This window comes from Glossina fuscipes, unplaced genomic scaffold (assembly GCF_014805625.2).
Source record: "Glossina fuscipes isolate IAEA_lab_2018 unplaced genomic scaffold, Yale_Gfus_2 2, whole genome shotgun sequence".
Taxonomy (NCBI): domain Eukaryota; kingdom Metazoa; phylum Arthropoda; class Insecta; order Diptera; family Glossinidae; genus Glossina; species Glossina fuscipes.
In genome coordinates this window covers 35,432,675-35,455,425 of record NW_023998416.1, presented here as the reverse complement: position 1 = coordinate 35,455,425, position 22,751 = coordinate 35,432,675, and the positions used below count along the sequence as shown (strand labels likewise).

Genomic DNA, 22,751 nt, shown 5'->3' with positions numbered 1-22,751 from the left:
CATGCTGTTGGCTCAATTAATTTACAAATAGAAAAAGGTTTTTGAAACATGGGTATAACTTTCAGCGCCAAATCTCTCCTTAGCTTTTTGGTGACTAATAATAATCCGGGACGCAAAATATTGTTTGATCGCTAACTTTTATTTACCAATCCCTTTTAAGACAGTGAAAGCGATGATTAGAGACTGTCTGTCCGCTTTAATCGTGAAAACGCCGGTAGGAAAGAAAACTTCATTGTTTTTATTGAACTTATTTAATTAAAATATGTGGGAACAACATATAACACTATTCAAAATGAATATTCCTAAATTTGTAAAATTTGAAATAGCATTTACTACTCACATACATTTGCTCACATGTAGGGGAAAAGGCCCAGTGGCCTTTGGCTCTGAACCAACAATAAAATAAATAAAATAAAAAAGCGACTAGAACTTTGTTTTTCTTTATTTGTGTACTCGATTTTCCAGTTTAAGTTGTTTTCATTTTAAACAGAAAAAACGCTGCATTATTGTATTTTTTCGAAGCGACGTGAACAATTTTCACTTCTGTTCCATTTTTTTTAGTTACTTTTATTTTTAATATGTGCTTGTAGAAAACTTATGTTTATGTCATAACATTAGCTTAAAAAATAAATTAAAAAAAGCGGTGTATTTTTTAAGCATTAATTAAAAAACGGAAAAATGCTATAATTTAAGAGTAAGAAGAAAAACCTCTTTTGCTATTTTCTCAATACAAACTAGTCTTTTTCATTATGCGCAAAAACTCCTCTTGATTAACCTCGCCATCGTTATCCAAATCAGCTTCATCAATCATTTCTCGCAGCTCTTCATCTGTCAGTGTTTCTCCCAATTCTCGGGCAACCCTTTTCAAATTTTTAAACGAAATTTTTCCAGTTTCATCATCATCAAATAGGCGGAATGCTTTAAGTATTTCTTCTTTAGTATCTTTTTCGGCCATTTTCATGGTCATTAAGTGCAAAAAATCATCGTAACTTATCCGTCCTGTGCCTTCTTTATCAATCTCCGCTACCATACGTTTGATTTCCTCCTTTTTTGGTTCAAAACCCAACGCGCGAATAGCCACTTTCAGTTCTTTTATTTCTATAAATCCAGTAGACTCGGTATCGAACAGATCAAAAGCTTCCTTGATATCTGATTTTTGAGCTTCGGATAGCTCGAATTTCGGACCGGATTTTTTACGACCGCCGCCTGGAGCGATGCTAGTCCGTTTAATTTGAACGGTTTTATCCATTTTTACGGATTTTATTATGCGAATCCTTTATTATTATTTCTTATTTTGATTTTAGTTTGCCTCCTTAAAAAAAGAAATGGTAGCCTTGGTGACCAACTTTTTTACTCTTTTATTTTTTTTTTTGTATATTCACCTTCGATATTAATTTCAAAGGTCTCTTTTTGAAAAGTTAAAAATTTTCGTTCAATAGAAATTTAATTTATTTTTCTTTTTTTTTTACATAAATAATTCTGTTAAACTGGTTAAACTGCAAATAAACTACACCGTTGTAAAATTTTGTAAAGACTTTTAAAGTCGTAAGATATTAACTAAAAACGTACTATTTTTGATTGTTACTATGCAATGCAACATTGTTTTATTTCATTGATTAACTTATTGGTTTACAGACATAGAAAACACGCAACAGCATGATGAAGAGGATAAAAAGGATAAATAAATGGTTTTTTGCATATTATAGCTGAAGCAATTTGAGGGCCAACTGTGCGGAACTCCACAGCACTTATCTAATAATAATGATAATTTCATTGTTGAAATGATTGTTTATATAATTTAAAAACGAGGAAAACATTGTACAGTCCTTTTTTTCTCAAGTTCTCAAAATGTTACCCTCTTTTCCTAGGCTGACACTGCCATTTACTATTAAAGACAGGGTTCGGAGATATGCGTAGTATTTAGTTTCGTTTACTGCACCTCTTTTGGAATTCTGCAATTGAAAACACCAAAACGGCATTCAAAACGTGGTGTAAACTCAAGAGAATAGGAAAAGGGAATGGCAATGATATAGAAGAGTTCAAAAAAAACAAAATCGCCGAAGTGATAATAATTAATAATTATTGCATACAAAAACACCGCACATACACATGCAATAAATTTAACCAGAGAATAAATTCTTTTCTTTTAAAGCTCACTTGAGATTTGAAGCCACTCGGGCGGATAACTTGTAAAATTAAATAGTTTAGTTGGCGCATTTTCCACAACACTAAACATACATCTACAGGAGATGATAGAAAAGCAAAAGCGACGAAGTCAATTAAAAAGAATCGGAAACAATCAGGAAACCATTAAAAAGAATAATAATTTCTTTTATATATATTTTTATATATATTAATAAAGCTATTTTAAGTATATAATAAAACTATTATATAAATAAAGCTATTTATATTTAAATATAAATTATATAAAATGTAACAAATATCAATTTATTTATTTACTTATTTCATTTAATGATAACATAAATTACAAACTAGAAATTATTTGATTCGTAAATGTACACACACACGCTCACGTTCTTCTTTACGTAAATAAATTTGTGATATTTGCTAAATTTGGAGTTTACAGTAAGTAAGTATATTATAACATAATTACAGGTTTTTGAATAACATTCATGTTTTCTCTGCCTTGACAGAATTAGCAAGCAAGGCAGATAGTGTTCAGCTAATTGATTATCAGCCCACATTGAGGAAAGTAGGAAAAAGCATAACGTCCAATGATTTTAAAAATAGTTTCGACACATCTGATGATGATGAGCTTTAAAATATATTTACTTGATCATAAAGTAGAGCGTAAATTACTACACTTTCATATACGATTATTTTTATAAAATGGGATAACATAATTTTCTTTTTATATACGCAAAACGGAACGTTGAACCCAAGTTTCATACATAGAAGTTTGTATTAAAAAAATTACTTGCGAAGATTTAAGTTTTTAGCGATGTTATGTTTCGTTTTTTCACACTATTTTGCGCAAAATGAGTAATTCATTAACCAGAACGAATGAACAAAAATCGCTCATGTTCAGAGTTGATTTCTGGCCGGCAGCTGGGAATGTAATGTCAAAGCTTCGCTGCTCCAGTTTAATTTTTGCGATGGGAACTATCTTAACAACCAACTGATAAAAGGAAAATAGAAAGTGATCTACATGCTCACAAAAATATAATGGTCTGGCCCAATTTTTAATCAGCGGTAGTGGAATAAATTCTTAGACTAAAAGAAAGACATTGAACACTAGCAACACGGATTATCCCCTCTAAGTTATAAAAGTACATTAGATATTGAGCCTAATAGTTTTAATAAAGTAATGTATTGCATTGATATTCTGTTCTGTAGCTGATTTTAGAATGTGTATAGAATTAGTCGCTCCAAATGCAATACTTCTAGCCAAGGAAAAGTTAAGGCGGTCACAGAGAATGTGCTTTGTAGTATTTGTCCACAATTGCAGATTGGGGAGGAAGATTCCTTTAAGATCCATTGATGAGTTGCAATTATAGTGCCATGACGAATTCTCGAAAATGTTTGGATCTTGACTTTCTCAGCATTTGTTGGATATATAGGTGGAGTTGATTGAGGGTTAATGGAAGAGTAGTGCTGATGACGGTATTGTAGATTTCCTTCTGTAATTTTCTCTTCAACTTTTCTTCCAATGCATCTTTGAAGATCCAAGTTTTCCATGACATCATCCATAATTAGAAAAAGGATCGGATCAGTTGGATGTAAATTAGAGGTGCAGAAGCAACATACTTCGCCGCTCGATTAGCTTGCTATCCAAAGCATTTTAATTTTTTCGCCTTGTGTTGTAATGATATTCCTTAATTTGTTGATGGTGCGCCATCTTGAAATCAAAGGATTCCGTAATGCGTTCAATACAGAAAAACAATGACAGAAAGATTCCAACTGTTACTCTCCTGTATTTGTGTTTTTCCAGCAATTAGATTTCTGTACACGTAATTTGGAGTGTCTTCTTTCTGTGCATAGACAGCGAATGTCAAAAACGTAGTCTTTCAAAACCCATGGAAGTTTAAGACCAAAATACCGGAGAATTTTTACGGGAATGTTGAATTCCTTTACGAGGAACAAAAAGTAGTCAATTGCGGATGGTGTAATAGTACTCACATCTTCACCGAGAATGGATTTCTTTGAATTAAGAAGCTTGGGCAGGATTTTAGCTTTTAACTCATAAAGTCTATTTTGTAAAGCTGGGAGACCAGTTTAAATTATAATATTGTTGAGGGGCGTCGCATGGCTTCTTCAAGCAACGTATTGTATGAAGTTCACCCTTGTTAAAATGGAATTTTTTAACCGAAGACAGTGTGTTTTCCAACGATGTTTGTTGGAAAAAGTGCGCCCGAGAATATGGTGCGTCTGCACGTTTACCAGAAGAGCGCAAAAACTTATAAGTAATAATCGCAACAATATAAAAACAATACGAAGGAAGCACTTGGCATAATTTAACCCAGGCTTAGTTAACACCTAAGATCTTAATCAAGTATGTAGACGCACTTCTGGCACATAGTTACTATGCTTCTTTAATGCTATTTAATTTCAATTGATGGGTTTTACCTTTGTAATGATCCGTAAAAAAGAGATGTATTAAAAAAATTATTCCACGTCCGAGTTCAGAGCATTGGTCTTCTCTAATAAAAGGCACAATCTGACAGCGCATTATTTTTTGGCATATGTGATCTTAGATATTAATTATTTAAAGTTTGTTTGCGTACAGGTTAAAATATCTCCTTGCTGTTGAATAGAATGCCGCTGAAATAGAATAAACATTGACTGGTATGTTTGACAAAGGAATGGATATTTCGGCGTACATCGCAGAATAAACACTCTCTTGTGTTTACATGGTTTGTTGGTAATCATACATGAATTCATGGGTTCATTCAGAAAGTTTTCAACTTAAAGAACAAAGATTTAGTTGAGTTTTCGAAATATCTCATCTTAGATCAATATAAAAAATAGTCAATCGAATTTTTATATCAACCGGTGAAGAATGGTAGATTTTCCAAAATGTTTACAACACCCAGATTAGTATCAAATTGTGAAGTGATCTAAGCATATCCATATGGCGGTCTATGTAATGTCTGCGCTATACGTACTCGTGAAACCGAAAATTAAAATATCGATTCCAAAAAAATTCGGTATTTTACTGGTTACTCATAAGGTTCAGCAAACACAGCGGCAGAATTGCTACGTATATTCTGCGGACAATCCTACACTACCTGGATAGAAATTGGAAAAATCACTCAATATTATAGAGCAGTGAAACTTAATTATTTTTCAATTTTTTTTAATTTTTTGTAAATGAGGGTGATGAGCGTAGCAGATTGATTCAAAGCCGAATATAATTTCCGGAGTATTTTAGTTAACTCATTGGATAAAGCTTATGATAGGGTTTACAGTGATTTCGGGATCAATATCCGGGATAGATGAAAATATTTACTGAAGTGATTCACAAATGGTTATGTCAAATAATTTCAAAAAGGTCCTACAGGAAACGGCAACTAAGAAAATTTAAACTTTTAGTTCTCTGCCTCAACAGGCAGACAAACCAACATGTTTACCGGAATTACAGAGTTACTTACAGTTTCATGTTGATTAAGTGTACGTGTGTACGTACGGATTTGAAGCGCATTTCTACGATGTAAACAAGATTTGGTGGTGGTAGGTATAAAAGAACTTAAGAACTGGATCTTTTTCATTTATTTTATTTTTCTGATACTTGAAATATGTGAGTTTGACGCCTTTTAGTTCGGAAGCAAATGTCTGTCTGTTGAAGCACGCCTATGGAAAGTACGGTCTGCTAAAACGCTGGGATGTCTGCAATTTTTGCATTAACGGCTACTTTGCCACAGTTTATGTCTTTCTTTCCGCAAAATGTGAGATGGCAGTTAAATAAATATGATTTATTTCCTATTTTTGTGCAGTTGAAACGCATGAGTGAATTTATTTCACGTGTACTCACTGCGACCGTGACAAATCTGATAATATCTAAAAAGAATTAACTTTAAATGGTAACTAAATCTTACCTTTAGTAACTACTTACGGTCGATAGATTATAGGAAAATAATAACTTTGCAAGTGAAGAGTTCCGCTGCTTTGCAGAAATCTGCTCGATCATGTTATAAAGCAATTAAAGTTATCGTTATGGAAGACCGTTTACGTAAGCCAAAGTTAAGAGTATTCAAGGGAGTGTACAACATTTTAATAAGAGTTCTGTAGTGTTTAACGTTTCCCTTAAAATTTTGTCTTTTTATGATAAAGCCAAAAAAATTATGTTTCTTTTTTTTTGTTCATATATCGAAGTAATCGTTTTTATATGCGTACATATGTAAGTACACTTTTTACCGCTTTTTCTTGGAGTTTGCATGCTTTCAATATACAATTCAAGTTTAACAAAATCACTCTATAGAAAGAACATTATTGGATATACTTAATAAACATTGTGAATTTTAAATTTTTGTGCTGTCTTTGTTGTTGTTCTTCTTTTAATAATATTTTCTTTCTTATTTGCTTATTCAATGAATTCGTACCTTAAGCATTTCATATAAATAGGTGCGTTCTGGTCAGAAACCTAATCAGTTTTATATTTACGCTCGTTTGACGCATCTCTGGCTTTGCCGTCTGAGAAAAATATGTATCTTAGAACATTGCGATTACATGGTTACTAATAACATTGTGCCAAAAAAGAAACAAAAAAAAAAAGAAAAGTGAAATAAAATTTTAAGGTAAAGAAAATTATTTAATTAAAATTGGAATATAAAAAAAACCCAACAAAAATTGTTATTTATTTTTAAAGCCTATGAAAAAAGTGCTTAATTAAGAGAGATAATATTAGTGAAAATTTCACATCAAATGGATCGTCGTAAAGTGTGTAAATTCTAAATGAACATACGACATATTTATACGTTGAGTTTTCCTTGCCGTTAAATAAGTTCCAAATGCAGTAAAGTTACGCAGAGTATTTTTAAAAAGTATTTTGCTTAAGTCTTTTGCTTCACCGTCGTGGGTGTTGTTCACGTAAGTAAAAATATTAAAGAAATTATGGTCGCTGTTTTCGAAATGTCAGTGGCCTTATTATGTTTACATTTAAATCGTAGATCATAGATACAAATAATTGAACCTTTTATGCGTTACGGTTCTTTCGAAAACTTTCTTAAAATATCGTCAATAATTTCTGCTTGAAAACCGATGTATTAGTTTAAATGAATTTGCAACAAATTTAATTTTCGTAGTTAACTTTATCAAATAAAAGTATTCTCACCGAACAAGGCGGCAAAATTTTAACAGTGAATCGCATGACTAAATACGCATATGAATCTTTATATCTAAAAAACTGTATCATAAATGGTCGATTTATTGAAAGATGTTGTTGGGCATATAGTGTTCGTGTTCGTAAACTTAAAGTTAGGCAATTAAAATGATTATCATCGATAACCTATGGATCTTAATTGATACGTTCTTATCCATTTTAACATTGACAAATTTTTAAAGATGCCTGCCTGTCCGTGAGTAAAGTCAGCAAGTGTAGTTATGAATTCTAAATTGTGATAAACCAAACCTTGATTGTCGGTTTATCCGATTAACGTGTCACTATTTATTCATATTGTTTTTTTTTTTATAAACAATTAAAATCGGTTTGGATTAAATTTTTTATGTTAAAAAATAAAACTAAAATGTTAAGAAGACTTGAGTTTTTAAGTGCTTTCGCCAAAAATGGTCAAAAAACAAGGTCAAGGACCGATTGCAAGTGGTTTACATATTTATGCATACGTCTTTGAAAAAAAAAATATCAGGATTTCCGCACAAAGAAGGTCACTAAAGCGAACACTTCTCTGAAAGCGTTTACACTTTTCAGTTCGCGCACATTTAACAAAGGTGAAAAACAGTTTAATCTCTCTGCACTAAGCTAAACGCGCGCATATCATCAAATTATTTTAAACATAATCATTAATTAATTTCTTTGGATGTGAAGAGAAGAAATAAGGAATTCGACCACTATAACACTGTGTTGGAAACCTGAATAAACATTTATTTTTTCCGCGAGTGGCATTGTATGTTTGTATACTAGCTTATAATCGAAAAAGAAAAAAAACTTTAGCTAATTATTAAGTTGTATTGTTTTGTAAAATTCTTATTGGCATCGTTATTACATCGTTATTACATCCACAGCACAAGAATTATGTCAAATACATATGTCATATACATATGTTATATAGAAATTGTAGACTTCTTGATATACGTAAATAACAAAATTGATTTCATTTCCTTTCAGGGCATTTCTTATTCCCGAGTGCTAGCTCGATAGACTTTGAAAAGTAGCTCAATCGGACCTGGGGCCCGCTATGCTTCTCGATATCGAGTAAGGCCCACAGTAATGAAGTAAAGAGTTTAAGGCTGTCAAATTACAAATGTTCGAACATAAAATTGCCGTGGTCGAACAGCGTATTCAAATTACGATCGAATTTATTCGATATCGGGAACCGCAAACAGGCCCCAGCACTATAAATTTCTTCATTTCATCGCTTTCTTTAAAACGTGTTACATGCTCTTTTGTTTTACATGTTCTCTTTACGCATACACAAAGCTAAACACTTTAGATTATAATATGTATATAGGTATATATAAATATGTACATAGATTACTGCTTCAATCATTCTCAATGTGCGTGAGCAGCACCAAGTACGAGAAAATTAATTGTTATTCAGCTTTAGGTATACTAGGCTGGTGCAAATTTTTTGTTATGTTTATAGTAAATTTTAAAGAGCGATTGTGTGAAGTATGTTTTCTAGTACATAACACAGAGAGAGTAAGAGATTTGCGAAAGGTGAGAGAAATAATTAAAAAATGCGCTGAGAAATAATTAAAAAATGCGACTATATTAGATTCAAACATACCTTTTTTATGTTTTGTATGCTTTATAGAACCTTCTAGATTACACATGCTCCAGATTTCCAAACCATCCCCGATTCTCCATTCTATAACCTCAAGGCTCTGTTTAGGCGAACAAGTTCTTTTAAATCGCTTAGGTTAAAATCTACTTATTGGATACTGTCAACTGAAAATATTGAAGTGTTTCTTTTTCTTGAATTATTGCTGCAAAGTTTTGTTTAAAGCACCGAACTTAGCTTTAAATTTATCTTCACTAAAGTCTTAGTGTTAAACTCAAAAAGCAACGAACAAAGATAAGTCGACCTAGAATATTACGCATATATATAAAAATAATGTCTTAAGAGAACTTTACCAAGTATTTCTAATTTTTGATAGAAAGAAACCTTAATAAATTTCCTGAACTCCAAAAAGTTCCTATATAAATGTTTATTATTTAAACTTGTTGAAAGTTGTCTCTTTGTAATTGCTTCGAATATGTGTTTGGCATATTAATTCACGCGTTCTTTGTGTCTTTATTACTGAATCACAAGCCAATGTTTTAATAAAAAGTAAACAAGCAAACAAAAAAAAGCGCATGAAAAAGTTTCAATTATTTCACGGCAAAGCTTTGATGATCGTTACCCTCAAGTAAAATATTTCATATTTATTGTTTTGCTACGTTGAACAGGTCCTTGTACAGGAATTTATCTCACTAGCGCGGTATACACCTGCTTGCCTCTTCATATTCTAGGCGGGAAAATAAATGTGAAGTAGAATCGATGAGCTTTTTTCTGTTTTCGAGTAGTGATCTCAAAACTTTTATTTGAATTTTGAAGATTGCCTTGACCTAAATGCGGAAACCGAATATCAACTTTATCAGTTGGATGGTTTGTTTACGATTTTCATGATGTGAAGTGATGATGATGTGTATCTGCCTTGGCCAGAGTCATCAGAAACGTGTATTGATGATTTTCACCACGTTGACGCACATTTTAAAATCAGTGGGTGCTTCCAAAAACACACATGTTTTTTTGTTTGTTTTATAATACTAAGAATATAGGACTGCTATAGACGTCGTGTGCATCTATGGACATCTGCAGACGCCATTAACGTCAACGCGCTAAAGCAAAAACTACGTAAAAGTTTGTTAAATAATTACATTAAACATTAGCGGTTAATGGATTGACTATTGGTTTTATGAAGAGTAGCAGTGATTGCAAGAATGGTTCGCATAACCCAAATTCAAACGTTTTTGGGGTTGCTTTCAGTGCTATGTTATAATATCTGAACTCGGGTTTTAAAATACCCTAAAGGTGCAAAATAGTTTTAGATAGGTTAATGTAATTATGTCTCCAAGCCAAACTGATTCAAGATGAGGAATATTGTTTTGCTACAATTTTTTGTCATCTAAATGTAAGTGTCATCAAAAAAGTAAGTTGGCGAAGGCATCATTTCGACAAACATTTCCTTGACGGCAAGCACAGCCCGATCCATCGTTGTAGCGTGCTTTCTATGTATACCAGGTAGGCAATCTGAAACATCTTATTCCTCGACTTATCGCATTATAAAAGACACATCAGATTTTCTAAGTGTCTTAAATAAAATAAAAAAAGTCGTTTTTTAAATTGTTTCTTCTTATGAAAGATGGTAGTCTTTTCAAATCTCCCTTGGGCCATAAAACATTCCGCCAATCCTTTTTTTGTACATGAAACTTTATGAACAAGCCCGTCTCCGGAAACCGCTGGCTATTAAATTGGCAACTACAATATATCTAATTATTTTGCTCTCTTTTCAAACACGCTTAGCTAGAGAGTATGTTGCGACTCTCATTCAGAAAAGGCAGAAGAATCTGTGGTCACTTTTATCCTAGAAATTGTGATTTTCCGCATGCTCCGTATAAGAGGCAAACATTCTAAAAAAATTAACAATACTGTTTAGGTAAAAGTTGAGGAAGACGAAAAGGCAAAAGGCTTTGGCGTCGCCACAACACGTCAGCCTCCTGGATCAAGTCAAATTTAGCTTAAGACTAAAATAAAGATACCTCAAAGAAAGTGGTTACAATAGCGAGCCTAGTACTTAAGGACTATTATATGTACAAAATACTGTAGTCAAGGTAAGAAAAAGCTTTGCAGTCCGTAAAGCACGAGGAGAAAGTTAAATCAAACTATAATGCCTAAATTATATTTGTCTTTATTTTCTTTTGTTTTGTTTTTTTTAGCTAAGCGGGCTTAAGTAGTTACTGCAATAGAGTTTGTATCGGGAAATATTTTTTCTTTCGATTTTGTTTCATTACATTACCGAACATCTTAAAAAACTGTGTCCTCAGCGACTTACATGTACCTGCCATAACCTGTAATTTTGAGTCTTTGCTTTCCGTTCGATTCTAGAAACTTCAATAAATCAATAAATATTAAAGCAAATCAACCAATATATAAATACATATATGTCTATGAAACGAATAGTGTCACACAAATTCCCTTTGATAGCAAACTCATCCAATGGGCAATATTAGATGAACTCAATCGTTCTATAATTTTTCGAAATAATGCCGATACTCGACTATTGGATTCCGAAATTTTAGTATGAAAAATTGGAGAGCTCTAAAATATCAGTCTAAAGCGAATGCAATTACAGTCTGCGTATTAGATGTTTTCCAATGTAAATCTTCTTCTTGCACTTTTTTCCTTTTCAAATGATCGTTCGAATTAGTGGACTTGCACGACAAAAATGGATTCCGAATTGCATATTTAATATAAGATGTTTATGAAAACTATAAAAATAAAATAAAAGCTCAAACCGCGGCTGCACTTCCTAGTATGTCATCCAAATGGCATTGTTCACTGTCAAAGATATATATGTATTCATCAAAATTTCCAAGCATGCCACTTCCTTTATATTAATTTAAAAACAATTATTTAACGAATGCAACGCACTATGTTACATGTGAAATGTTTCCTTCATAATTTTTGTTTCATTTCTCCTCACAGAATAACCTTTGCTAACGCATTTATTTGGTTTGACCAAATCAATTAAATTCTAAACGTGATGAGAGTGGCAACGAATATGGAAGTAACTTGGTTGCTGGTAAGTCACTTCTTGCTTTCATTTCCACTTTCTTTTTTAATTCAATATTTTTTGATTTAGTTACTTTGTTACTCTTGCAATGTGTATTCTCATATACGTCTTGAGGCTCCCGAGGCACATCATTTACCCGCAAAAGTTTTCTTATCATTTTTACGTACTGCAGTAGAAAGTATGCCGTCCGATAGCCCTAGCGGGGAATTAAGTCGCACGGTTCCTAGATTTGGCGACATGTTCTTGCCGCTGCGCAGTGCTGTAGAGAGCATACCTAGTGTTAATAAAAAAACAATAGCAGAGTTAAAAGACAATCCTTCTCATAGAGATTTCATCCGCGATGCTGTTGAGTCTTTGCCCATTGAAGACAAGGACGACGAAGAATTTCTAGACGAAGAATCCTATTCGTCTGATGTCAAAAAAAGCGAGATGGATCTAGTCGAGTCCGAGAAATTTGTGGAAACTATGAGCCCGGAAGTTGAGACGTTTTATCAAAGAGATCCATGGTTTAAAACCGACAAATATGCTGCTTTTGTGTTACCCAGTTTATATAGAGACCAAGTGGACACATTTTCACCACAACCTTATCGCTCGGACTCGCCGTTTCAACAGTTGGTAAAGAATTCCGAAGTCAGGGACCTACATCAAGTCGACAATAGACCTTTATTTTTTGATAGATTAACTAATGCGGACAATAAATGCGAGGACCGTCCTTATGGTGCTTTAGCTCATATCAAATTTCCTAATCCAAAGGACTCTCCTAAAAGTTTCAATACTTCCCCTGAAGTCTTGTGTTATATGACTAATTGGGCTTTCTATAGGCAGGGTGTCGGACAGTTTATTCCCGAGCGTCTTGATAGAAGATTGTGCACTAAAATAATATATTCTTTTGCTTCTTTGGATCCGGATCATTTAAATATAAAAGAATTCGATCCGTGGGTTGATATTGATAATCAGTTCTATAAACGTGCCGTTTCTTCGGGCATTCCAGTGCTAATAGCATTAGGTGGTTGGACGGATTCAGCTGGCGATAAATATTCTCGCTTAGCTTCGGATGAGATCAGAAGACGTGTATTCGCTTCTAATGTAGCCGGTTTCTTGAGAAGACATGGTTTTTCCGGGTTACATTTAGATTGGAATTATCCTAAATGTTGGCAAAGCGATTGCTCCAAGGGACCTGCTAGCGATAAACCAAATTTAACAAAATTAGTGCGCGAAATACGAGCCGAATTTGATAAAAAATTTAAGCTAGGAGTATCCATTTCAGGGTATAAAGAGATCATTACGGAAGCCTACGAGCTTGCTGATCTCTCGAAACTGGTTGATTATCTAACTGTCATGACTTACGATTATCATGGCGCTTGGGAGGGACAAACTGGTCACGTGAGCCCTTTATATGGTCGTAAAAGGGATAGATATCCTCAGTACAATACCGATTATACTATGCAACTTTTGCTGAAGCTAGGAGCCAAAAGAGAACGTATTATTATGAGCATTCCTTTTTATGGTCAGTCATTCACATTACAAAAGGATTACACTTCATTAATAGGGGAAGGAGTAAGATCTCAGGGACCTGGTGAAGCGGGGGAGATTACCAAGCAACCCGGTATGTTGGCTTACTATGAAATTTGTCAACGAATACGAAAAAATAAATGGTTGGTCGGTCGAGATGCGGAACGCAAGGCGGGACCATTTGCTATGCTACGTAATCAGTGGGTGAGCTTTGAGGATGCAGCTTCCGTAGAAGCTAAGGCGCGTTATGCTGTAAATATGGGTTTTGCTGGAGTAGCAGCATGGACAATCGATTTAGATGATTTTCAAAATCGCTGCTGCAGTGAATCTTTTCCTTTATTGAGTGCTATTAATCGCGCATTAGGTCGTTTAAATACCCCACCTCCCACCCAACTAAACTGCATACAGCCGCCCAAACCAGTAACACCTCCACCACCAGTAATGACTACTATGAGTAGTGATGGCGCTTCCCATACCCAGCATACAACCCCCAACATTGTACAAACAAATCAGCGCCCGTCAACCATTACCAGCACTACCATCGCAGCAGCGAAAAAACCCACCACTAGCAGATCAACAACTACTCTTAGAACTACGCGTTTACCTTTGACTTCAACGCCTCCTCAAAATAATGAAAGACCGACTAGGATACCGGCACCAGCTGTAGTACGCCCCGTTTTACACATATCCAATTGTACCACTGGGCAATATTTTGGTGATCGCGTAAATTGCAATGCTTATTATCAATGCATAATGCCCGGAGAATTACGTAAGCAATATTGTCCGGGGGGACTCCATTGGAATAGACAAAATAAAATTTGCGATTGGCCAGCAGCTGCGAAATGCGTGCCTTCTAAAAAAAAACCAAATACGACTTACGCACCAGTACCAGTAAAGACAACGGAGCGTACAACGGCAACAACTGTTAATTGGACCACCCCACGACCTTTCAAACCCATAAATCACCAAACTACTCAGAAACCGATGAAGCAATGTAGCGAAGGGAAGTATTACACCCACCGCCATTGTAGTAAATACTACATTTGTGTAAACAATGCTTTGGTCCCAAATTCTTGTGGCGGCAATTTGCATTGGGACGCCATTCGTAAAACTTGTGATTGGCCTGAAAACGTAAAGTGCGTTACAACTAAGCATTATTTACGTCTTGTACAATCCAAAGCCATACCTGAAGATCCATGTAACGGTGAAGAAATAGTTCCCTACCCAGGCGACTGTACGAAATTTTTATTTTGTTTATGGAATCGTTTTCAGGCCGGTGAGTGCGGTCCTGGCTCCCATTTTAATGCAGAAACTGGGATGTGTGATTGGCCCAATTCAGCAAGATGTACGGATGATGCCTCTGGTAGTGAAACAAATGGAATAGTAAATAGACCTTTAGAGCCTAGACCGGCACCTACAACACATAAACCTGTCATGATCACCACCTCATCGCCGCCCACTCATCTCACACAGAAACCTTCCGTTCAGCCCGTAAGTGGTTATTATAGGATTGTTTGCTATTTCACTAATTGGGCTTGGTATCGCCGTGGAATGGGACGCTACACACCTGATGACATAGACACTAATCTCTGTACACACATTGTTTATGGGTTCGCAGTGTTAGATTATTCTGAATTAGTTTTAAGAACACACGATTCATGGGCTGATATCGACAACAGCTTTTATACCAGGGTCAGTGGCTTGAAAAGTAAAGGCATCAAAGTTAGTTTGGCGTTGGGTGGCTGGAATGATTCGCAAGGAGATAAATATAGTCGTTTGGTAAGAAATTCTGCAGCCCGTGGACGGTTTGTTAGACATGCCGTTGAATTTTTAGAAAGGTATGGTTTTGAAGGTTTGGATTTGGATTGGGAATATCCGGTTTGCTGGCAAACTGAATGTCGTAAAGGTATGCCCGATGAAAAACAGGGTTTTGCCGCTTTAGTACAAGAACTTTCCGAGGCGTTCACACCACGCGGTCTATTGCTGTCTGCGGCTGTTTCACCCAGCAAAAAGATTGTTGACGAAGGCTATGATGTTCCTGTTTTGTCTAGATATTTCGATTGGATTGCCGTGATGACCTATGATTTTCATGGGCAATGGGATAAAAAAACCGGACACGTAGCGCCATTATTTTTTCATCCCGACGATGACATAGCATATTTTAACACAGTCAGTTTTTCCAGCTTAGCTTCTAGGAAAATTTTAACATTTTCTTCTTATTCAGAATTTCTCAATTAATTATTGGATTCAAAAAGGTGCTCCATCACGAAAACTTGTGCTGGGTATGCCGTTGTATGGACAATCATTTACTTTGGAAAATGTTTATAATAATGGATTGAACTCCAAGGCTTCGGGCCCAGGACAAGCAGGGGAATTCACCAGAGCCCCTGGCTTCCTCGCTTATTATGAGATATGTGATCGTGTTAATCATCAAAATTGGAAAGTTGTTCAGGATAAACATAGTCGTATGGGACCTTACGCTTTCAAAGGAAGTCAATGGGTTTCTTATGATGACTCACGTATGATACAAAAAAAAGCGCAATTAATACGAGCCTTAGATTTAGGTGGTGGCATGGTTTGGGCTCTGGACTTAGATGACTTTCGTAATCGATGCGGCGAAGGTGTCCATCCATTGTTAACTCAGATACACGATGTTTTAAGAAATCCTCCAAGTGATTATGAATCAACATGTGAGATAATTTTCAAAGGGGTTTTATAAATAAACTTAAAGCTTTTCATTGCAGCCGATTTAATTTCGTTCGAAATGGAGTTTGACACAGAGATAAATAGTGCGCAACAAGTATCTTCTGAATCAGAGTGGGATAGCGAAAGTTCTCCTGAAGAAGTGAATATTATTGAAGAGGAAGACGAAGATGTAGAGGGTTTCGAAGTTATTTCTAGTGCTGAACTGACGCCTACTTTAGAACCTTCCTTATCTAATGACTTCAAAGTTGTATGTTATTTTACTAATTGGGCTTGGTATCGCCAAAATGGAGGTAAATACTTACCTGAGGATATTGATGGCCGGTTGTGCTCCCACATTGTCTACGGTTTTGCTGTACTAAATCGTGAAACCCTTACTATTCAGCCTCACGACTCGTGGGCTGACTTAGACAATCATTTCTACGAACGCGTCGTAACGTATCGTTCCAAAGGCATTAAAGTCAGTGTAGCTATAGGTGGCTGGAATGATTCGGCTGGCGATAAATACGCTCGGCTTGTTAGAAGTGCAGCTGCTAGATCACATTTTATAAGAAACGTTATTGATTTCATGGAAAAATATGGTTTTGAAGGCCTGGACTTGGACTGGGAATATCCAGTGTGTTGGCAAGTTGACTGCAAGAAAGGTCGCCCCGACGAAAAGGAAGGTTTTAAACAATTGGTGATTGAGCTATCCGAAGCCTTTAAAGCCAAGCATTGGTTGCTTTCCTCAGCTGTCTCACCCAACAAAAAGGTAATTGATGCAGGCTATGACGTGACGCAATTATCTGAATATTTAGATTGGATTGCTGTTATGACATATGATTATCATGGACAATGGGATAAGAAAACTGGGCACGTGGCCCCTATGTACGGTTATCCTGGCGATGTAGAAAACTTTAATGTTAACTTTTCGATTAATTATTGGTTACAAAAGGGAGCGGAACGCAAAAAATTGATTATGGGTATGCCAATGTATGGGCAATCCTTTACCTTAGCTCAGGCCAGCGATCACGGGTTAAATGCTCCTTCTTACGGCGGCGGAGAGGCAGGGGAGGCTACAAGAGCTCGTGGTTTTTTGTCCTATTATGAAATTTGCACGTATATACAGAAGCGTGGCTGGAACGTTGTCAGAGATCCACGAGGACGTATGGGCCCATACGCTTTTTTGCGTGATCAGTGGGTTTCTTTTGATGATGCGCCTATGATACAACATAAGTCAGAATACGTAAAAGCAATGGGCTTAGGTGGGGCTATGATTTGGGCTTTAGATTTAGATGATTTCAAGAACGTGTGTAATTGTGAATCCTATCCCTTATTAAAGGCTATTAACCGTATCTTGAGAAATTACTCTACGCCGCAACCGAATTGTTTGCTGGAAAAAAGAGATAAAACTATGAGTAAGTATTTAAAAATGGAATCCAAATTTTATCTCTCCTTAAATATTGATTTTAGTTGCCGACTACGAAGGCAAGCCACCTTCATCACATACATCTAAGCCGACTGTTGGTAATAGTCCCGTAACACCAGTTATCTCTTTCAAACCTACCAAGCCTATACAAATCTTTCCGGACTCACCAACGGAATGTCATGGTAAATCATATGCCTCGCATCAACACGACTGCAACAAGTATTATATATGTCAATACGGAGAGTTTGTGGAACAAAAGTAAGTCCCTCTTAAATCAGAAGTATCTGAAGATTTATAATTCATTCCACACTTTTTGCAGATGCCCATCAGGATTACATTGGAATGAAAATTATTGCGATTGGCCTCAATCTTCTAGATGTACGACTCGTAATCCTGAAACTACCAGTGAAACTCTTCACTCAGCATTTGTTACGCATAAATCCGCTAAAAAACCGGGTATAATTCTTAATAAAAAGCCTGCATACCGACCGAAACCTGTTCCAGATCTCACGCCCTTAAACAATTCCGAAAACTTTAAAGTGGTATGCTACTTCACCAACTGGGCATGGTATCGATCTGGACAGGGCAAATTCATACCCGAAAATATAGATGAAAATCTCTGCACACATATAATTTATGGTTTTACTATATTGAATAACAACACGTTGACCATAAAAACGCACGATGTCTGGGCTGATATTGATAACAGATTTTATGAACGTGTAGTGGCCTATAAGAAAAAGGGCATACGTGTTACTGTTGCCATAGGTGGTTGGAACGATTCTTCAGGCAATAAATATGCGCGCTTGGTTTCGAATCCAAAGGCCCGTAAACGTTTTATAGAAAGTGTCTTGAAGTTTATTGAAAGATACGGCTTCGAAGGTTTAGACTTGGATTGGGAATACCCAGTTTGTTGGCAAGTTGATTGCTCGAAAGGATCCGAAAGAGAAAAGGCATCTTTTACTGCTTTGGTACGTGAACTCCACGAGGCTTTTAAGTCACGTTCTCTTTTGCTCTCGGCGGCCGTGTCACCTAGTAAAATGGTCATCGACGCTGGTTACGATGTGTCCAGCTTAGCTCATTATTTTGATTGGATCTCTATCATGACTTACGACTTCCACGGTCACTGGGATAAAAAAACCGGGCATGTTGCGCCTTTGTATTCTGTATTAGGTGACAATGATTACAATAGCAATTTCAGTGTAAATTATTGGATAGCTAAAGGTGCACCTTCACAAAAACTTGTAATGGGTATACCTTTGTATGGCCAAGCGTTTACACTTGCTGAAGATTCTAAATGTAGTCTTAAAAACAAAACTCTAGGCCCTGGTCGCGCTGGTCTCTACACAAGGTCCAGAGGCTTTTTATCTTATTACGAAATATGTGAACAGATTAGCAATGGCGGTTGGACGGTAATGCGTGATTCTGAAGGTCGTATTGGTCCGTACGCTTGTAGAGGTAATCAGTGGGTTTCTTACGACGATGTAGAAGATATACGTCGTAAATCTCAGTATATCAGAAGAATGCGTCTCGGTGGCGCCATGGTGTGGGCTTTGGACCTCGATGATTTCCGTGGTCGTTGCGGTTGCGGTAGATATCCTTTGTTAAGGACTATAAATCACGAATTACGTGGTTTTTCTGGTCAGAAAGTGAATGATTGCACGTAAGCTGAACTTAAAGTATTGGAAATTAGTTGTGAAGAGAGAATAATTAGTTTGAAAAAAAAACTGATCGAGAAAAGCATGTCATTGACAGTTTAGAAGAACGCTCTAACTCTAATATTAATTACATATCGTTGAGATTAAAGACCTACGGGAATCAAGTATGTCACTAATATGGCCTTTAGATAATGAAAATTTAGACAGTCAAGCAACTTTGGACTTCCCAACGATATGATTTTTATATTTCTTAGTGTAGTAATTTTCCGTCCGACTCCAATAAATTCGGGTGGAAATCGGCTTTAGTTTTTAAGCTGTCTTACTTTTGTCCTATTGAATACTAATTTTAAGCATCTATATAAGTTTTTAGAATTTTTCACGCCTTTTTTTATATGTGAAAAACAGGGGAGGATAAATAGTATTTTTCCTTGTTGCTAATGAGAGCATAAAAATTTAAGCATATTGTGTAAGTAATTGTAAATTTTTTATAATAAAATTTTTATCAATAAATTAAGTTCATCGTGTTCTTAACATCTCCAGGTTGATAACCGCACTAAAGATGGTAACAGAGAAAAAAGATTGTGCAAATCGTGCCACGATTATTATTGATTTACTGATGATGCAATGATGTTAATCTCCCTCGATTAACTGATATTTCAGTTGTAATGATCCACTCAGTACCTTCCATTTCTGGAGTTTAGTCAAGCTATGGCTGTGTTATGGAATTATAAAAATTTTTAAAAATACTACTAGAAAGGACAAAAAGTTTAATAATAATTATGACAACTGATAAAAGGAGAAGACAGCAGTTTTAATAAAGGTAGTTAGCTGCTTATTGCGAGCACGTAAGATTTCATATAGATTATTATAGATACCGAAAATTTCAAACGAATGTCTGACACCCATCGCATATAGCAGATGACACCTGTTCAACCTTCTTTAAATATAGTTTGTCATATGCGTGATTGCACATGAGTCTGTTGACCACCTTAATTTGAAATTCCATGTGTTTTTCTAATAAACAAACTGGTGTAAGTTGGAATCTTCTGTGTTTTTCTAATAAACAAACTGATGTAGGTTTTATTCATACCATAGAAATTTGAAATTCCAGTTTCGGTATAAAACCATGTGGTAAAGTTGGCATCGGGAAAAGGTTTAAAAGTCGGAAAATGATGAATTTGGAAGAAAAGACGGAAAGCGTTTTTGGGGGAACAATTGATTGAGAGAATTTGTCCATCAAGGTGATCTGGAATCCAAACCAGACCACCCACATCTATATCATAAATAGTTAACGTTATGGATTTCAAATCCATATATATTGTAAGGATATTTTTTTTTTAATTAGGGTCAGGACCGGTCTACTGTCAGAAAAAAGCACCAATTTTTTGATACCTCTTGAAATGTCCTGTCTGATGGCTAGAAGTTCAGTGTTAATTGAAAAATGCTCTTCCAGATTTTTGAATGTTCCAGTTAGTTATCAGTAGCATAAATTATGAAATTGTTGTGTTGAAGTCTTTCCCGACATGAAGCCCGAAGACCCACTGTGGAAAATCCTTCTTTGTGCTTTGACACAAAAAGATTAAAATTTACTTTATATATACCTTGTACCGAACTTCAGAAATATACAATAAAATCTTAAATAAAAACTTATATAGCTGCTGGATACTTCACCTGCCTCATCTGATAAAAATTTTTGATTTTCACAATTTTCTTAGCTGTAGGAACTAAAGCTCTCTCAGGTAGCCCTCTTGGTAGGTTAGGAAGGTTACAAATGGTGGAGAGGGAATATTCTATTTTTGAGCGGATAAATGTTTTGTGAGTGCTTTTGTTGAGTAAAGCCCCTTACGAAGGTAAGTAACCAGATTGACGATGTTAGATCGAGATTGATGGAATTTGCAATCTTCATTAGAACCGAAATGAGGAAGATGGATCTATAATTAACCAACTTATCACGATTCTTCCCGACCCTTACAATCGGAATAATTGTATACGACGCCATTCGTTTGAAATTATGTTTTTAATCCAACATTTGTATATGGCATTCAACGCGGCAGACAGATTTTGATCAGAGAGAACTTTGATCATATCATATTTAATCCCATCACATCCCGCAGCAGGAGATTATTTTTCTACGCAAAATAGTCATAAGTTCATCTAAAAAGAAGGTGGCATGCCTGCGTCGGATAATTATAAGGAAGGAACAGCAATCTAGTTTCCAGTCCACAAACAAATCTAGGTGCAGCTTGTTGTTGGCTTCATTTCCAATTCTCCCAGTTTGACAATGACCATTTAAGAACTTGCAAAAGGGCCATTTGTTGCCGTTAGTGCGCAATTCTTAAATTAAAAGAATGCAATGCTCCCTTTTTGCTTCCCTTACCGCCACTTTCCATTCTTTTTGAACTCCTTTGAATTACCACTTTCAATTTGTAGAATTCGCGTATATTGAAAATTTTCGTCTGGAAGCGTGCAATTTGCGAAGATAGCAGAAAGTGAAGCCTTTCACCATGGTTTTGGAAGAAAAGTTTCGTTGTCTGCAAATTTGTTTTAGCATTTCTATTTTCCGTTTCAAATATTTTTCGAATTGAGGAAATTTCAGAATCTAAGTTAACATTAGATAACCAGTCCAGTAAAAACTTATGAGATATAAAGCCGTTAATTTTTATGAATCAATTTTCGTCAGTTTCAAAAATGATGGAAACACGGCAGCTATTACCTAAACAAGCATCATTCGTAATTTCCCGCTGAGAAATTAATTGAGTAGAATTTGAAAAAATCAGATCCAACGAACTTCCGATGATCGCACCAATCAGCATGCAAAAAAGGTGGCTGTACGTTTATTAGAACAACTAAAGAAAGTACAGTTTTGCAATGGAAGGGGCGTTTCCCCTGTTACTCGAAATCAAATCACCAAAACTTGAATTACAATCACCATCCAGGACTACGTTATGAAAACGACCCAAAAAATCAAAGCCTTTCTATTTCGTCTTTAAAGTAGTACTGAAATGGAACATTAGGTGGAAAGAGGGCAGACAATTTCACAATATTAGGCCTTGGATTGGTTGTTTTTAAAATAACTATGACTACGACAACTTCATCATCAACATAAGGACGGCATTTCGAGATTTTCAGATCCGATGCATTTTCATTAGATAAGAAAATTTCGCTACAAAAAATTTACTGCATTTAAATTTATAAAAAAATGCAAAATGTCAGCATTGCGTCCAAAGCTCCGGATATTATATTGCAAAAAGATTATTTTTGCCATTTACGAAATTTAACCCTCAGAAAAATAATGAAAATTTGTTAATTTTCTTTCTAGTTTCTGATAATTCTTGTACACAAACAGACGCCATTACATAGTTGTACTTGACGTGACTGCGCGGAACACTTTCTCTCAATGATACTCTTTGCACATAGAAGGCTCTCAGAAAGCACAGAAGGCTTTGAAAATTTCGTTAAAAAAGTTTCTCAAGTTCTAAAACTTTTTGACCATTTAC

The 22,751-nt window shown here is 35.5% G+C and overlaps 2 protein-coding genes across 2 annotated transcripts; one reads left to right on the top strand and one right to left on the bottom strand.

Annotated features, from left to right (window-relative positions):
* Positions 1 to 478: 478 nt before the first annotated feature.
* LOC119633561 (caltractin) lies at positions 479 to 1,519 on the bottom strand. The gene is made up of 2 exons (XM_038027173.1): positions 1,383 to 1,519; positions 479 to 1,312 (listed from the first exon to the last, which is right to left on the bottom strand). Exon 2 carries the CDS (start codon positions 1,247 to 1,249, stop codon positions 725 to 727), a length of 525 nt encoding a protein of 174 aa, XP_037883101.1. The 5' UTR covers positions 1,250 to 1,312; positions 1,383 to 1,519; the 3' UTR covers positions 479 to 724.
* Positions 1,520 to 6,803: 5,284 nt separating this feature from the next.
* On the top strand, positions 6,804 to 19,454 carry LOC119633709 (probable chitinase 10). The gene is made up of 7 exons (XM_038027401.1): positions 6,804 to 7,047; positions 11,886 to 11,982; positions 12,043 to 15,654; positions 15,710 to 16,175; positions 16,230 to 17,585; positions 17,641 to 17,854; positions 17,916 to 19,454. Exons 2-7 carry the CDS (start codon positions 11,944 to 11,946, stop codon positions 19,261 to 19,263), a joined length of 7,035 nt encoding a protein of 2,344 aa, XP_037883329.1. The 5' UTR covers positions 6,804 to 7,047; positions 11,886 to 11,943; the 3' UTR covers positions 19,264 to 19,454.
* Positions 19,455 to 22,751: the final 3,297 nt, after the last annotated feature.

Coding starts and splice junctions, on each gene's coding strand:
- LOC119633561 (XM_038027173.1), bottom strand. CDS start 1,249: ATGGATAAAACCGTTCAAATTAAACGGACTAGCATCGCTCCAGGCGGC.
- LOC119633709 (XM_038027401.1), top strand. CDS start 11,944: ATGAGAGTGGCAACGAATATGGAAGTAACTTGGTTGCTG. Junction 16,176..16,229: donor AAGTGATTATGAATCAACAT/GTGAGATAATTT, acceptor TTTTCATTGCAG/CCGATTTAATTTCGTTCGAA. Junction 17,586..17,640: donor AAAAAGAGATAAAACTATGA/GTAAGTATTTAA, acceptor TATTGATTTTAG/TTGCCGACTACGAAGGCAAG.